At 38.5% G+C, this 17,499-nt stretch overlaps 1 protein-coding gene across 2 annotated transcripts; it reads right to left on the reverse strand.

The window, feature by feature from the left end:
• Positions 1–3,587: 3,587 nt before the first annotated feature.
• Positions 3,588–5,437, reverse strand: LOC132674739 (olfactory receptor 4C11-like). Of its 2 annotated transcripts, XM_081790175.1 has the most exons (2): positions 5,424–5,437; positions 3,588–4,488 (listed from the first exon to the last, which is right to left on the reverse strand). In XM_081790175.1, exons 1-2 carry the CDS (start codon positions 5,435–5,437, stop codon positions 3,588–3,590), a joined length of 915 nt encoding a protein of 304 aa, XP_081646301.1. The 2 variants fall into 2 exon arrangements, with proteins under 2 accessions (XP_081646301.1, XP_060483270.3); XM_060627287.3 differs by lacking the exon at positions 5,424–5,437 and having other exon boundaries at positions 3,588–4,496.
• Positions 5,438–17,499: the final 12,062 nt, after the last annotated feature.

Raw genomic sequence — 17,499 nt, forward strand, 5'->3', positions numbered from 1 at the left:
CCATCGTTTCTGAGGGACTCACAGCTATGACCCACTGAGATGCTCTGGGGGAAGGTCTCAAGAGCAATGGCCGGTGCCTGCCTGCCGCCAGGAAGGTTCACATGACTGCAATGTTGCAGATACCCAGAGAGTTCTGCCTGGTGCCAGCCTGTGCTAGAAAAAGTTCATGCAGTCGTGTAGCAGCAGTGATTCAGGGATTATGAATTACGGTAAATCACAACACAGATATGGCACCAGGCTTCACCCTTAACATCCTCGTCGCAACTCCAGTGAACGTGGCTGTTACCCAGGGTCTGCTGGGACCTATGCCTGTGGGGAGGCCACCCAGCATTTACCAAATGTTATCCTGGAAGGGAAACTTCCTCTCCCCATGTGGCCCTAGCACCCCCTCGGACCTCACTGATGCTGAGGAATTCACCCTTCCAAACAGAGCTTCACCGGGTACTGAGCTGTGGAGTTTCAGCTTCTGCCCACCCCTGTTTATGGAGACATAATTAAACCCTCTCTTTTCTAAGTTCTCTTCCTCCCTTTCTTGTGGGTGTTTCCTCTTTTTTTCTTGTTCACTAACCTCTTTTAGGGGGAGTGCATTTCCTGTACTCTCGCCCTGTCTCTCTCCTCTGTCCACAAGCAAAAACAGCTCCCTACTATCCACAGCTTCTCTCTCCCCCAGTTTACCTCTCTGCACCATGTACCTGCTGAGTTCTGTGCCTCAAGTGGCAGATTGTTGTGTTAATCCTCAAATCTCTTCTCTAGGTGTGCAGGTGGTTTTGTGTTGATCTAGCTGTGTTTCAGGGACGAGAACGGGAAAAAAAGACTTCCCTGCTGCTCCACCATCTTGGCCCCTCCAGTGCTGTCTCCCATCACTTTCTAAATTAAAATAAATTCTGTTGAAGCCCAGTGTTCATACAAATTATAATGTAACTTTTCTTATGTAGCAAGGTGTTAAAACTGAAATGTTGTATAGACACAATGGATGTGAACTGTGTGTCTAAATCACCTTATGCTGATTTCCAAACAAAAGGAAAAGATGAAGGAAAGTATCCTACTAGAAAAAGGATATAGACGTGGTCAGGTTATAAAGTGGCCAAGAGAATTATGAAAAAAATCCTTAAGTAAATCACTGTAGACATATGTCAGTCCCTCACCCCAGAATTCACATGTGTCTGTGTGTGTGTGTGTGTGTGTGTGTGCACAGGCTTGTGTGCGTGTGTGTGTTTGCATGCTGGAGCACTACTTGGAGAACCTAGCATGGGGCCCTCCATATAGGTACTCAGAGCAGAATGAGATAAGAAAAGTCAAGGAAGGAAGAGAGACTGGTTGGTATCAGGTGAGGGTGACTGGTTGACATTAGCCTATGTTAGAAGTTTTCCATATAAATATAACTCTTTGGGAGCAGATATGCCTGGATCTTTCCCCACACACTCCCACAGAGAAGCCATAAGGAGAACTTCTAGGGACTAGCTCAAAAGAGATCACTGGGAAGGGTACAGAATTTGGAAGGAAACCACTGGCTTTCTGAGGGCTAACAAGGGGTCATCAGTGATCATAAGAAACAGAAATCTTCTTCCCACACCAAGGATACTAAAATTAGAAAGCCTACAAAAATCCCCCAAAAGGAAGTCAAAGAAAAATCTTTCACTATTTGCCAGAACCAGACTGGGTGAGTGAGTATGTTAAGGTACCAGGTCAAGTAAGACTTTTTAGTCCCCTGACCACTTCTTCCACCCCTATGAACTGACTTTATCTAAAATCTAAGGGAAGCTGGACCTAAATGATCTAAACATGAGAAGAAAATTCCCACAGCTTTCTGAATACTAATGAATATTTTCTTTCTCCCACTATATTAAATTTTAAAAATCAACAAATGATAAGAATTAAATGTTTATTTTTATTATGTCTTGGTCACTTAAGAATCGATTATTCTAAATATAAACTTCACATGACCAGATTCATGCTTCAGAAATGAAACTGCAAGACACAAAACTAGGAAGATCAGGAGTCTTCACTTAGAACATAAAACATAATTTCCTCTTGTAAATATGGCACTGAGAGCTCTGACAAATGTTCTCTTTGGGATTTAACTATTGATTCTGCCACTTCTTTCTATGTAGGAGTCTTGGGTATCTTAGATGAGACATGATAACATTTGGTCTTCAGTTGCTAGAAATGATCTCATACTTAGGAAGGTCATTGGATTCTTTTCTCATTAGCCTATATCACATAAAGTAATTCTTCTTGGTGTCAATTTGGTGTGAATTGTAAGTTCCGACACTGAAACAGCATCACATGACGGTACTTAATTATGAGATTAAGATGTGGTGGTGGCGGAGGTGGTGGTGGTTATGGTGGTAGGGTGTTTATTACAGATATCAATTAGTTTAACTTCAAAAATTAAAATAAGTATTTAAACATTCCTCTCAAAACCAGAAGACCATAATCAAAAAGCAGTAATGTGGACCTTCAATCCTGGGTTCTCCCAAGGAATAGGAAATTTGAATTTTCAGACACCATTGGGAACCATAAATAAATAAATAAATAAATAAATAAACAAAGTGTTTTCCTGATATGCAAATGAATGTAAGAGCCAAGGAAGTCAAGCTAATCTAGGTCAATTTTATAGAGATACCCAGAAACTGCATTTGTTTCCCTGCAAACGTTCAGATACCCAATGAGTGATTCTCCAATATAAAAAGGCAAAGCTTCTATCCCACCTGGATACAGTTACCACTTTCCTTTCACCTTTGCTTTCTCTACACTGTACATTGTTTTCTAGCCATGCTTCTACCCCTTAACCTTCTGCATATTCCTGCTGCCAAACCCCCTCACTGACCCTGATCTGTGACAATGAAAGAGAAGGACCCTGCCAAAAAGCAGTTCACTGGCTGATACCGCCCATCACTGCCAAGTGTAAAACTCTCCTTCTCCCACCATTCACTGAACACTGAGAGTGTTATCCAGTGACAGTCGAGGTTTTCACTGAGGTTTCCAGCTCTTCGTGGAGTTTAAGGGTCCATCCATGTCCCAGTGAGTCAGGCTCAGGCAAGGATTCCACCACAGAATTTTCTCAGAACATCTTCCCCAACTCCCAGGTTGTCAAGACCACAACCTTCATTTCTAAGTTCTGGGTCCATAGGGATTAGCTCTATGTCCAAGTTCTTAAAGACTAGAATAAAATCTGTAGAGAATTAGTGTGTGCGCGCGCACACACACACACACACACACACACACTCATTCTGTCAATAATCAATACATTATTTTCTGAAGACAAATCGTACAGGAAGAGAAATTATCATGTAAATATAGCCAGGTATCAAAAGAATTCAGCTGAGAGCCAGCCCAGTTTGTTCACAATATTTATGGATATTAAGTAATCCTATTCTAATGCCATTCTCTCTGAATAAGGGTTGTGTATATATTCGTACTTATTCATAATAATTCAATTAAATATATAAAATAATAGTGAAATTAAAATTTCCCAATGGATTTTTCCCACAATGAGAATAATTCACCTTGCCTGTCCATGAAGGAAAACCAAGCTGTTAAGGAAAAATACATTGAAATCCCTGAATATCGTGTATCCAAAGAAGTCATACTTTGCTACACCATAATTTCTTCATGGCTTTTTTCACTTCCATATTCCTCAGTGTATAGATCAGAGGGTTCAGCAGGGGCATCCCAATTGTATAAAACACAGCCACTATTTTGTCAATTGGAAATGTAGCTGGGGGACGTGTGTATATGAATATGCATGGACCAAAAAATAAGACAACCACAATAAAGTGGGAGGTGCAGGTGGAAAGGGCTTTTCGCCTTCCTTCAGCACTGTGGTTACGCAGAGAGTACAAGATGACAATATAGGACATAAGCAGGATTATGAAACTCACCGTGCATATGGCCCCACTGTTGGAAACAACTAGCAAATTTATCACATAAGTGTCCATGCAGGCAAGTTTCAACAAGGGCTGCAAGTCACAGAAATAGTGGTCAATCACATTGGGGCCACAGAAAGGCAATCTCAAAGCCAGGAAAATTTGTGCCGAAGAGTGGATACAAGATCCCACCCAAGCTAGAATCACCAAAACACTGCACACGTGCCGGCTCATGATGGTTGTGTATCGCAAGGGCTTACAAATGGCTACATAGCGATCAAAAGCCATGAGGATGAGCACCAAGATTTCCATGCACCCAAAGAAATGGAGTGTAAAGACCTGAATCATGCACTCATTGTAGGAAATGGTCTTCTTCTGAGCAAGGGCATCCACAATCAATCTGGGGGCTGTGGTTGTAGAGAAGCAAGTGTCAGCAAAAGACAGATAGAATAGGAAGAAGTACATGGGACTCGCAAGGCTCCTGCTTGTTTTAATAGTCACCAAAATGAGAAAGTTCCCCAACAGTGTTGCAAGGTAAAAGATCAGGAAGACCCCAAATACTGCCCTCTGCTTTCCTGGATCCTGTGTCAGCCCAAGGAGAATGAATTCAGTCACACTGCTATTCATTGCAATTCTACTGGCTGAAAGTAAGGTGCAGTGGAGGACAAGGCTGAATCTGCAAAGAGAAGAAAAGAAGTGACAGCTTGGGAAGATCGGTGGGCTGAACTCTGAATGCCTTGCTTTTGCTCCATGTTATGTTACCTCTGACTGCCTTCAATCCCCTATGACTCTTGGTAAAACTGCAGATGCCCAAGCCTCTCCCAGATCTATCTGCTGATTCAGAAGCTAACTGAATTGGATCAACAAAGCCTTCGCATCTGGGGAGATAAAATTAAATATCCTTTAAAAATTATGATTTCTACCAAGATTGAAAACTGCAGAACTTCACTTCTCCTTTGGCAAGTGCCTTAACTATCTCAAAATTTAGCTTTCATATGAAAAACAGAGTGCAAATATTTGCCTTACCTGATCCTGAGTTTTCTTAAGAATTAAAAGATTGTTTATGCACACAGATACACACATATATCTCATGTGTTTTGCGTTTTATCTATATGCTTTGACATCTAAAAAAGACTATTCCACTAAGAATAAGCACTCATATTGTCGGAGAATCCCTCTGGAAGAAAATACTCTCAGTTCAGTTCGCTTATTTTTGGGTCTCTGACCCCTTCGTCTCTGAACCCATCAGTTTCTTGGATGCAATATGCTTTACGTAAATCTATTTTGACCATCTTTTACTTACGCCTTTCCTGTTCAATGTCCGCTTCCCTGATGTCATTATATAACAAAGGTCAAGGCAACTTTGAGGTTGGAATAATAGAGGAAAACTGTTTACCCTCTTGACTGTACTCTGGGACTAAACTCAGAATATTGAGCGTCTCTGCCTCTGAATTAAACATGCCATAAAATTCCTAATGATGCCTATAATCTAAATAGTTTTGTAACCCAGAGATATTCATTTTATCCTGATTTCACCAGCATACTTCTAAAAACTTCATCTGAAACATATCCCATAATTCTAACATACTATGTTATGATTATTCTACATCAAGTTTTTGTTCATAACATATTGAGTTTGTCATTGAAATCTTAATATAATATCATTTTGTGTCCTGATTTTGACTTGGAATTATTATAGCCCTTCTTCCCATTTTACCATACTTATCGTTAGTTTCACTGTTAATTTAATTATGTGATATTGTGTTAAGTGTCTTAAATGGAATCTCTTTGACTGTTTGTCCTTTGAGATATTTATATTGCTTCCAATTTTGACTCACATAAATAGCAACTTAGAGTAGTTTCCCAAGTAATATGCTGCTGTCCCAAATGCTAGAGATTATCATTGCTGTGGATAATTAGTAAAAATGTTTTTCAATATGGTATGTCCATTTATTAACTATATTTATGATGAAATAATTCATGTTTATCATTAATATTTCAAAGTACATAGAAAAATGAAAGAAAATTTAAAGCTGTCTCCAAATTATTGAATTTATAAACGCACTCTCAGAAATAACTACTTTTGGTTTTCTTTTAGAAATATCTTTTAAGAAACATTCTCTAAGTATATTTACATATGAATGTATCTCTACATCCTTTTACTATATACACATATGGTCAATATTTCAAGGTTGATGATTTTGCAGAAAAGCTGATGAACATGCAAACAAACAAAAAAGGTTATTTTATGACGATCTTATTCTCTCATTTGGTTAGTAGAAAACAATTGAATTTTGTTATATACATACACATTTTTATCAGCAACCACATTTTACATTGTTACTACATTTTTAATGAAAATGTTGTTCTCTTGAGAATTTTTTGTATTTGTTCAGTTCATATTTTGCAATCTTGATATTTTACCTGGGATGGCTATTCATCAAGAAAATAACTACATTTCTTGGTCAAGAGCACAGTTGCTGCAGTCAGATGTCTTGGGTTCAAATCCCAGCTCCACTCTTTACTAGCTGGGGAAAGCTACTTTACACATAACATGGTTACACTGCAGATAAAATGAGAAAAACATCCAGCTTATGATAAGCGAGAGCTATGTAAGTCCCCGCCTCTGCTACTTTCCCTATTATGATTTTACTTTTTCCCTTTTTCTTGACCTTTTTTCCTTTTCTTATGTTACAAGCTGTCCATTTTCCCATTCTAATTTAGTCTTTTTGCAAAACATTTTATAATGGTACTGCCATCCCCTTCTCTCATACTTCCATAATCATCTTTGATTTTAAATATCAAATCACAATTACCTGGACTTATGGCAAAAATGGGCAAAATATTCACTTCTTGTTAATGATTTTTGAGTTTTAAGATACATGTAGATGAAATCATTAATTATGTAAGGGACTATGTGGTTGGTATTAGAAGAATAGAATCCATCTGCAGAGAGAAGAGTAAAAATTCCTAACAGACAGATGGTCAGTGAAAAACTCCAGATTCTGTTAAGAGATGAACTATAGTTTGACTGAAGAAAGTCAGAATCTGAACCAGGTTCCCTGAGATGCAAACATCCTAAAGCAGAGCAGAGAGGTAGGTTAGCACAGTGAGAGCATCGAGGCTGAAGCGGAACAGCTGGATTCATACCCCACCCACTGCGCAGTATGGTGCCATGTGGCAGAAGTCCTTACATACCTCTGTGCTTCATTTTCTTCACCTGTAAAAGAATCTACTTTTTAGTGTTTCTATGAAGGCTAAATAATTCAGTATGTACGACGCAGAAGAGATGCAGGTATTTAGTAACTGTGATTGGAATGGTTCTTTCATTATGATTACTAGTATCAATATTCCATTATGATTATTAATATTACCAAGATATTAATCTACCTGTTCATTTACCCATACTGCATCTGCACAATGCTTTTTCACACTAATTTCCTCCCCCTGAGTGACTGAAATCATCTTGGCACTAATTTGCTCATGGTGATCAGAAGCTGGTAATGGCAACTCCAAATATCGTTAATACATACTAAAAAACAAATACAAAGTGCAAACAGCTTCCCTATATGTGACCCATGATGACATGAAAGTAGAAATAAAATATACCCTGGTTTGTAAAGAGTTTGTGATGCAAAGATATGAAAATCAGAGGGGTGAGAGCATTTGACATGAAAGAAACCAACCAACGTTTTAATGGGGGTGATGGGACAAATAGAGAAGATCAATATGAAACCGCTGGTTTAGACGGACTCTAGCGTCAGCAGAAAAACTTGGAAAAGCAAGGTTTTGTCTCTGCCAAAAGCCATGGAAGCCTGGTTATGAAATTTGAACATATTTTTGCAGTCAAGTATGAGATTTGGAGATATACAAGATATGACAGCTGATTTTATTAAGATATATTCAGCGCAGAAGGAAAAACTCATTCAGCTGTTTATCAAAATTTAGTCATCTAGTTTTCTAAACATAGTCCAGTTGGATTTGAGCTTATCTGGACTGAGGTGCCTGCTCCCTTCAAGATGTCAGGGTTGCCCTGAAGATATCAGTCTTTGTACATCCTGCACTTAGAAACTCAATGGAGAGCATACAGGGGAATTCACTGTGGCCCCAACAGAATGAAGATTGACCCAGCAGGCATCCCGAGTATGATTCAGTGGTGACTCCAGACCTGTCCCTTCCCCTCTCAGAGGAGGAGCAGATGGGCTCCCTCTCAGCTGTCTCTGCGGGGGGCGGGGAGGAGGCAGCAAAATCACAGGCCTCCTCTCAGCTTTAATAAGATCTTTTGGTCGTTGTTGCTTCTTAGTTTGTTCTCGTTGCTAAGACTTAATTTTTTTAGACCAGTGCCACATTCACAGCAACACCAACACACAGGTACAGAGATTCCCCATATGGTCCCTAGCCGCCACCCAAATATCACCCCTGCCATTACCAACATCGCCCGCCAGAACGGTACATTTCCCAGAACTGATGAGCCTACCGTGACACATCCTCATCACCCAGAGTCCAAAGTTTACCCCAAGGGTCACTCTTGGGTGTGGTACATTCTATGGTTTTGGTAAATATTAGTAACATACATCCATCATCGTAATATCATACAAAGTATTTTCACTGATCTAAAAACATAAACATAAACATAAAATAAACATAAACATAAAATCTATGTTTAGATTCTCAAAACATGGGACATAAAAACTCCTTTCACACAGTGTCTAATACTCATTAAAATCTAATTAAAATGTCTCACGCCATCTTATTGGAGAAAATAACACGTCGAGGGAGATAACTACGTGAGTTTTCACTGTGAGCATTATTAGCTCATACATAGTACAAAATCAGTTACTCATAAACAGCAGTCTTACAAATGGTCAATCCTACAATTCTTCAGATGGACACTCTATGTTTCTATACAGAAAGAAAGGACACAATTTCAGAAATTCTGTCTTCTCCTCGCTCCATCCTCTCCCTCTTTTTACCTCCTAACTACAACTTGAAAAGGAAAAGTGGGCGTTCTAAAAATATGATGAATCATAACTTATGATAAAAGGGTTACTGTGGTTTTCAAGTGCAAAGGCTGAAATACTCACCATCACTTTCAAAGTCCTCAAACGCTGTGCCATAGTCTTGCTTACCACCTTTCCTCCCAGGGCTTCCGCTCGTGTGTGTTGCAGCCATGCCTGACATTTGCTGTCCCTCATGAATATGTCCCGACCATCTCATTCCCTACACTTTGAGTATTTCTCAGTGGCTAAATGACCTTCGTCTGATAACCTCCACCTTCCATTGCTTCCTGTGTCCAGAGTACCCTGTCCATCTCCTGAGCACAGCCTTCCAGGTTTTCCCAAACAACTTTCTTGCTACTTGCCTTCCACTGCTAAAATGTGTGTGTGCGTGTGTGTGTGTGTGTGTGTGTGTGTGTGTGTGTGTTTGAATCATGCAACCCTTGATTATAGTCTTCTTTCCTTTTCTCTTTAAAATCTTTTCTCATTGGAATTCACATCTCATTAGGCAAATTCACATTGTTCTAATTTGTGCACTTCCGACTAGGCTGGGAAGTAGCTTAGCAGAGAGCAGTCAAAAAGCAACCAGTACCAGAACTCAAATTTTTGTGCTCCATGGTAATCTCTCCCACTCTAACACTCCACACCTTACCCACCAGTGCCATGCAAAGCAGCAGACTCCATTCATTTGGGTGCAGTCAGCGTAAAGCCAGAAACCATGAATCAGTAAAGAAGAAAAGCACTTCCATGCCTAGTATGTATACCCTGACTCTCAAATGGATGCAAACTTGAAGAGGGATCAAAATAAGATCAGAATTTATTTATATTTATATTTATATTTATATTTATATTTATATTTATATTTATGTTTATGTTTATGTTTATTTATATATATTCATATTCATATTTATAACTTAAACCCACAGTGTAAGGTTGAGCAAAGAATCTTGTTAGGGATAAAGAATACTTCTCTCGGATTTCAATAGAGAGTTTGCTTCTCATTCCTCCACTCCATATATGCCCCTTACCCCAACAGCAGAAAGAGAATATAATTCTTAGCTGTAAGCAGGTTTTTCAGGAGGTATGGACAGCCAACTTTAGTATCATTACTGGCAGAACAATCAATATATCACAGATCGAGGTATCAACAGTATTAATGCATACAGACTGCATGTGGTCAGTATACAACCTGTTCCTTTTCCAGAACTTAAGCCTTGTAAATAAGAAATCCACATGAATAGGGGTGCTTGGGTGGGTCAGTCAGTTATGTGTCAGACTCTTCATTTCAGCTCAGGTCATGATCTCACAGTTCGTGGGATCAAGCCCCACATAGGGTTCTGCGCTGACAGCCTGCTTGGGATTCTCTCTGTCTCCCTGACTCTCCCTTACTCATTCTCTCTTTCTCTCTCTCTCCTCTCTCTCTCTCAAAATAAATAAAAAACATTTAAATAAAATAAATAAATTGAGGGTCAGCTGCTTATTTAATCAATTAAAAAAAAGAAACCCATATGTATAGGATACTATACCTCTGCCCCCTCAAATATACCCCCCACCTTTCCAATAAGCATTGGTCCTGAGAATGTCCTGCCTCAAGCAGAGGCCAGTGAAAGCTGGGAGCCCTGACACATTCAGATCCTCTCATCACTAAGACAAATATGTTCCTGGAGTTTCAAGCGTCTCAGGAGACAGAATTAAATCATGGCAACTGCCCTAAAACCCAGTCTTTCGTGGGAGGCAAGGAAAAGAACATAGTTTACTTGGGTTTGAATATTTACCTTATTGCTCGTAAAGGAGATGAGATCCAATAGAGAGCTCCTTGATTTGCTCTCGCAATTTGGATTTACTTTGAAGATGAATCATGTGCAGTAAGTGTGCAACATGTGAACCATATATCCAATAGATTTACTCAGCTTTCCAGTGCAGGGTCTGTGGGGAGAGGAGATACTCCACAGACAGCCAGTCTTTATTAAAAGGACTGAGTTAGAGCTGTAATATCAGCAGAAAATTTCTCACTTCTATTCTTATAATTTTCTAGAATAAAGAGGAAATATCCCCACTATTCTGCTATAGAAACGTCTCTTAAAGCAATTCTGTAACCCCAAAACAACTCCCCGGAAGAGCACACGAATTAAACATTTCTTCCTCCTCCATCTGATATTTATAGAGATTCCATAAATGTTCACAAATGCTGAGCCTTTGGAGGGACAAGGACTCTCCCCTTCTCACCCAACCCAAAGGGATAAACTCAGTCAATCCTTGGCCACAGCAAACCACAGTGCCAAGGATTCCTGAACAAGGCTGTCAATGGGCAGATTCTGTCCTCAGAGCCCTTCTCCCCTACCAGTCTGTCCTAAGGGACACCTTTCATTTCAGTTACCAAGTGCTCCACTCCTGTCCCTGCCCTATGGAAAAAGCAAGCAGGTATAGATTCCTGAAAGCTACCAAATGCTCTGATATTTAAAGCAAATCTTTTCCAACACCACACAAAACTCAGAGCCCATGTACAGGTTGAACCACATGTGATGTAATTGAATTCATGCCTCGCTATTTGTGTCTCTCACTTTAAGTAAGTTTCTAAACTTCTCCCTGTTTCTTATTCTAGAAAATGTCACTCTTAGATATAATATTATAAATGTTAAAAATACTCATAAATTATAAAATTACAATGAAAACTACTCATTAAAATTTCTACACTTTCTAAATATTTTGAAGTCAGTAAGTTGTCACGTAAAGAGAGAAGGGAAAATATATGGAAATGAAGATGTTTTCAAGTAGTTTTTATTTTTAAATCAATTCAAGTTATACTTAACAATGAAATGCACTTTTGTTATTGAGCAATTCTACACATTACTCAGTGCTAATCACAAGTGTCACAGACTGGCTACCTGTGGAGTATCTTCGCTCCTCTTGATCTCCTTTACTATTTCACACAGCCGCCCACCTCCCTTCAGCAAACAGCATTTTCTGCTCTTTATTTTAGAGTCTGGGTGTTTTTTTTTCTTTTTCCTTTCTTTGTTCATTTGCCTTATCTCTTAAATTCCACATATGAGTGAAATCATGTGCTATTTGACGTCCTATGACTGATTTATTTAGCTTATGGACACTCTAAGTCCATCCATGTTTTTGCAAATGGTAATATTTCATTCATTTTAATGCTATTACTGCATTGTACATACCAAATTATATTTGTTAATTTACATCCAAGATATTGAGCATATAGTTCACTAATAATTTCAGGAGTAGAACCCAGTGATTCATCCCCTACATCTCACACCCAGTGCTCATCACAATAAGTGTCTCCCTCAATGTCCTTTGCCCATTTATTCATCCACCAACTCACAATCAATCCAGCACCCATCCTTTTGTTTTATATATGTAATTTTATTTCCTTTTCTTGTTCATGAAGAGATAAAGAGAAAAAATTGATACTTATTCCCATTTTTATGAAAAGATTTTTCTTCAGTTTTTTCTACTGTATTTTTCCATTTTTGTGAACTTTTAAATCGATTTCACTTTCATCATTTCTTTTTATTCTATGTTATTGTATTCATTATTTTAAATTTTCAACTGTTTGCCTTTTTTCACTTCTTTTCTTTCCTTTTTTTCTCTATTCAATCAAACTTCTTTCCACAACCAGACCAAAACACACCTATGACCAGCATCCTTCATTTGATTTTTTTGTGTTGATTTTAATTTTTTAATTTTTATTTATTTACTTTATTTTGTTAATTCTTTTTCTTCCTTCAAAATGATGAAATGAAGGAATTCACCTCAAAAGAAAGAAAAGGAAGAAATGACAACCAGGGACTTAATCAACACAGTTACAAGCAAGATGACAGAACACGAATTTAGAATCACTATAATAAGAATAATACCCAAAGTAACATAAAAAACAAAAAACACAAAGAATCCCTTTCTGTGGCAATAAAATAAGTAAGCTCCAGTCAAGGTGAAATTAAAAATGCTATTACTGACATTCAATCTCGAATGGTGCTATGGTGGCAAGGATGGATGAAGCAGAGCAGCAAATTCATGATACAGAGGACAAAATTATAGAGAATAATGAAGCAGAAAAAAAAAGAGGAAAACAAAGGCAAAGAGCATGATATAAGAATGAGAGAACTCAGTGACTCATTAAAAAGGAGTAACATCCAAATCATATGGGTCCCAGAAGACAAAGAGAGGGAAAAGGGGTAGAAGGGTCATGGGAGCAAATAATAGTGGAAAAGTAGACCTCAAAATCCACAAAGCCCAGAAAACTCCCATTAGATTCAACAAAAACAGGCATCAAAAAGGCATATCATAGTCAAGTTCACAAAATATTCAGGCAAGGAAAGAATCATGAAAGCAGTAAGGGAAAAAAAAAGTCCTTAACCTACAAGGGAAGACAGATCAGGTTTGCAGCAGACCTATCCTCAGAAACTTGACAGGCCAGAAAGGAGTGGCAAGATATGTTCAACATGTTGAATCAGAAAAATATGCAGCCAAGAATTCGTTACCCAGCAAGGTTGTCATTGAAAACAGAAGGAGAGATAAAAAGTTTCCCAGACAAACAAAACTGATGGAGTTGGTGAACACTAAACAAGCCCTGCAAGAAATTTTAAGGGGAACTCTCTGAGAGGAGAAAAGACGAAACAAAACAAAAAAGATCAAAAGAAACAAAGACTACAAAGGACCAGACAATACCACCAGAAACTCCAACTCCATACAACACAATGGCAATAAGTACATATCGTTCAGTACTCACTCTAAAGGTCAACGGACTAAATGCTGCAATCAAAGACATAGAGTAACAGAATAGATAAAAAAGAAAAAACAAGATCCATCTATAAGCTGTTCACAAGAGACTCATTTTAGACTTAAGACACATTCAGATTGAAAGTAAGGAGATAGAGAGCCATCTATCATGCTAATGGTTACCAAAGGAAAGCTGGGGTAGCCAGTCTTATATCAGAAAATCTAGATTTTAAAATAAAGAGTGTAACAAGAGATGAAGAATGGCATTAGATCATAATTAAGGTGTCTATCTACTAAGGAGATTTAACAATTGTAATCATTTATGCCCCCAAGTTTTGATACAACAAATTTACAAATCAATGAATCACAAACATAAAGGAAATAATTGACAATAATACGATAATAATAGGGGACTTCACCCAAATTACAGCAATGGACAGATCATCTGAATGGAACATCAACAAAGAAACAAAGGCTTTTAATGATATACTGGACTGGATATACTTAACAGATATATTCAGAACAATCCATTCTAAAGCAGCACAATACATATTCTTCTCCAGTGCACGTGGAACATTCTCCAGAAAATATCGCATACTGGGACACAGATCAGCCCTGAATAAGTACAAAAAGATTGAGATCATACCTTGTATATTTTCAGACCACAACACTGAAACACAAAATCAACCACAAGAAAATATTTGGAAAGTCAACAAATACTTGGATACTAAGGAGCATCCTACCAAAGAATGAATAAGTTAACCAAGAAGTTAAAGAGGTACATAAAAAGTATATGGGCCAAAGAAAATGATAACACCATAGCACAAAATCTGCGCACAACCAAGGCAGTCATAAGAGGGAGGTATGTAACCATGCACGCCTTCTTAAGGAAGGAAGAAAGGTCTCAGATACACAACCTAGCATTATACTTAAAAGAGTCGGAAAAAGAACAGCAAATAAAACCCCAAATCAGCATTAGACAGGAAATAATAAACATTAGAGTGGAAAACAATTGTATCAAAATTGAAAAGAAAAAAGTAGAACAGATCAATGAAACCAGGAGTTGGTTCTTTGAAAGTATTAACAAAATTGGTAAACCTATAACAAGCTTGATCAAGAAGAAAAGGAAAGGACCCGAATAAATCAAATTGAGAAAGAAAGAGGAGAGATCACAACCAACACTGCAGAAACACAAACAATATTAAACAGTTGTATGAGCAGTTATATGCCAATAAATTGGGCAATCTCGAAGAAATGGACAAATTCCTAGAGATATATAAACTACAAAAGCTGAAATAGGAAGAAATAGATTTGAACAGCCCATTACCAGTAAAGAAACTGAATCTGTAATCAAAAATCTCCCCAAAACCAGAGTCCAGGGCTGGATGGCTTTCCTGGGGAATTCTACCAAACACTGAAAGTAGAGTTAACGCCTATCCATTTGAAGGTGTTCCAAAAAGTAGACATAGATGGAAAAGTTCCAAACACATTCTATGAGGCCAGCATTTACCTTGATTCCAAACCAGACAAACACCCCACTAAAAAGGAGAATACAGCCAATTTCCCTGATGAACATGGATGCAAATCTCTCAACAAGATCCTACCCAATCTGATCCAACAATACACTAAAAGAACTATTCACCACGATCAAGTGGGATTTATACCTGGGATGCAAGGATGACTCAATTTCCACAAATCAATCAATGTGATACATCACATTAGTAAGAGAAAGGAGAAGAACGACATGAACCTGCCAATAGATATGGAGAAACCATTTGACAAAATTAAGCATCCTTTCTTGATAAAACCCCAGTTTGTAAACGTAAACTTTCTTTCTAAGTTTTGTTTCTCTCTTTCTTGTTCAGTCCTTGTGGGTTTTCTACTCCCTCTCTTCCTCATCAGCTGCTGTTAGAGGGAGTGCATTTCCTGTACTCTCGCCCTGTCTCTGTCCTCTGTCCACAAGCAAAAACAGCTCCCCACTATCCACAGCTTCTCTCTCCCCCAGTTCACCTCTCTGCACCATGGACCTGCTGAGTTCTGTGCCTCAAGTTGCAGATTGTTGTGTTAATCCTCAAATCTGTTTTCTAGTTGTGCAAGATGGTTTGGTGATGATCTAACTGTATTTCAGGGAAGAGACAGAGAAAAGAAAAACTACCCTGCTGCTCCACCATCTTGGCCCCTCCAGTGCTGTCTACCATCACTTTCCAAATGAAAATAAATTCTCTTCAGGTCCAGTGGTCATACAAATTGTTTATAATGTAACCTTTCTTATGTAGCAAGGTGTTAAAACTCAAATGTTGAATAGACACAATGGATGTGAACTTGTGCCTAAATCATCTTATGCTACTTCCAAACCAAGGAAATGATCAACAGAAGTATCCTACAACTAGATAAAGGATATAAGCGTGGTCGGGTTATAAAGTGGCTGAGTAATTTGTGAAAACAGCTTTAGAGAATTCACTGTAGAGATATGTCTGTCCCTCACCCCAGGGGTGTGTGTGGTGTGTGTGTGTGTGTGTGTGTGTGTGTGTGTGTGCACGTGCGTGTGTGATGGAGCCCTACTCTGAGAATCTAGCATGGGACCCTCCATATGGGTGCACTGAGCAGACTGAGGTAAGTAAAGTCAAGGAAGGAAGAGAGACAGGTTGGTATCAGATGAGGGTGACTGTTTGACATCAGCCTATGTTAGAAATGTTTCTTCATTAATAGAACATTTTGGGAGCAGAGATGCCTGGACGTTTCCCAGAAACTACCACACAGAAGCCATAAAGAAATCTTTTAGGGACCAGCCCAAAAGAGTTCACTGGGAAGAGTACAGAATTTGGAAGTTAACCACTGGCTTTCTAAGGGCTAAGAAGGGGTCATCAGTGATGAAAAGAAATAGAAATCTTTCCACATCAAGGATGCTAAAATTAGAGAGCGTACAAATAGCCCCCCAAAGGAAGGCAAATAAAAAGCTTTCACCATCTTTGATGTGACACAATAACATTTGCTCTTCAGTTGGTATCTCACATACTTATGTAGGTCATTGGATTCTTTTCTCATTAGCCTGTATCACTTAAAGTAATTCTTCTTGGTGCAAATTTTATGAGAACTATACATTCAGATACTGAAACAGCATCACATGACAGTACTTAATTATGAGATTATGATGTGGTGATGGTGGACGTGGTGGTGGTTATGGTGGTAGGGTGTTTATTGCACATCTCAATTGGTTAACTTCAAAAATCAAAATATGTATTTAAACATTCTCCTACAAAACCAGAAGACCAGAATTGAAAAGCACTATGTGTGGAGCTTCAATCCTGGGTTCTCCCGAGAAATAGAAAATTTGAATTTTCAGACACCATTGGAAATCATAAATAAATAAATAAATAAATAAATAAATAAATAAATAAAGTGTTTTCCCGATATGCAAATGAATGTAAGAGCCAAGGAAGTCAAGCTAATCTAGGTCAATTTTATACAGACAACCAGGAACTGCATTTGTTTCCCTGCAAACGTTCAGATATCCAAAAAGTGATCATCCAATATAAAAAGGCAAAGCTTCTTCTATGCCACCTGGATACAGTTACCACTTTCCTTTCACCTTTGCTTTCTCTACACTGTACATTATTTTCTAGTGCCCTTCTACCCCTTAACCTACTGCATATTCCTGCTGCCAAACCCCCTCACTGACCCTGATCTGTGAAGATGAAAGAGAAGGACCCTGCCAAAAACCAGTTCACTGGCTGATACTCCCCATCACTGCCAAGTGTAAAACTCTCCTTCTCCCACCATTCACTGAACACTGAGAGTGTTTTCCAGAGACAGTCCAGGTTTTCACTCAGGTTTCCAGCTCTTCATGGAGTTTGAGGGTCCATTCATGTCCCAGTGAGTCAGCCTCAGGCACACAT

This window comes from Panthera onca, chromosome D1 (assembly GCF_046562875.1).
Source record: "Panthera onca isolate mPanOnc1 chromosome D1, mPanOnc1 haplotype 2, whole genome shotgun sequence".
NCBI classification, from domain to species: Eukaryota; Metazoa; Chordata; class Mammalia; order Carnivora; family Felidae; genus Panthera; species Panthera onca.